Here is a 1,027-nt window from a genome sequence, read left to right as displayed (position 1 = left end):
ATGGATGCATGGATGGATGCATGGATGGATAGATGGATGGATGGATGGATGGATGGATGGATGGATGGATGGATGCATAGATGGATGGATGCATAGATGGATGGATGATGGATGGATGGGTGCATGGATGGATGGATGGATGGATGGATGGATGGATGGATGGATAGATGGATGGATGCATGCATGCATGCATGCATGCATGGCTGCATGGACAAATGGATAGGTAGATGGTTGACAGAATGTGTAGGTGGATGTTGATTGGTTGGACTGATGGATGAGTGGGGAGGAGAGATTGGTAGGTGAGTAGATAGCTAGATGTATTTTAGAATAAATGGAGGGGAAAATCTATTTTTTAAAGGATGACTGAGTGAGAAAATGGAGGGGTAACTAGGGAGAATAAAGTGAATAGAAAACAAATGGTACATGAATACAGCTCTGTCGGTTGCTCTTGTGAGGTGGGTTGATGACTCCAATGTTTCCTTGCAGGTCACCCACAAGGCAGTACTGGAACTGGATGAAGAGGGGTTAGAGGCTGCTGCTGTCACCAACATCCAGCTCAGCCCCTTGCCTCACCCAGCCTCAAGCCCCTCAGCGTCTGAAAGCACTCAAGTGTATCAGCCCTTCCTGGTGATGACTTTCCACACAGAAACAGGAAGCTTGCTTTTCCTGGGGAAGGTTGTGAACCCACTGTATTAATTCTCCCTCAGACATGCAGAATGGCTCTAGGGGACCAGTGTAAGAGATGCTGACTGGGGGACACCTCAGGCAGCACTCAAGTCTCCAGGTGGCCCTGATGACATCACGAAACTATCTGGGAGTCAGTATCATGAATCATGTAAATACACATTGGCCCACATATCAAGGACCTGCTGTCATTCTGTTTGATTAAAGAGTGCTTCAATCTCTGCTGGCTCTATGACTTTGTTTTTGCTGAAAATTCTGGAGGTGAGGTGATGGTGGAGAGAAGAGTTGTATCTTTCTTGTGTGTGTGTGTGTGTGTGTGTGTGTGTGTGTGTGTGTGTGTGTG

At 46.9% G+C, this 1,027-nt stretch overlaps 1 protein-coding gene across 1 annotated transcript in view; it reads left to right on the top strand.

Moving 5' to 3' along the window:
• Positions 1–696, top strand: part of LOC102869488 (putative serpin A13-like) — an 8,094-nt gene extending 7,398 nt beyond the window's left edge. Inside the window, exon 4 of the mRNA XM_006879191.1 lies at positions 487–696. Within this exon, the coding sequence (XP_006879253.1) occupies positions 487–696 (210 nt within the window). The remainder of the gene's footprint in view (positions 1–486) is intronic.
• The last annotated feature ends 331 nt before the right edge of the window (positions 697–1,027 follow it).

The sequence above is a fragment of the Elephantulus edwardii genome, unplaced genomic scaffold (assembly GCF_000299155.1).
Source record: "Elephantulus edwardii isolate Elephantulus edwardi_28Jun2011 unplaced genomic scaffold, EleEdw1.0 scaffold00002, whole genome shotgun sequence".
NCBI lineage: Eukaryota > Metazoa > Chordata > Mammalia > Macroscelidea > Macroscelididae > Elephantulus > Elephantulus edwardii.
This window is presented reverse-complemented; position numbering and strand designations above follow the sequence as displayed.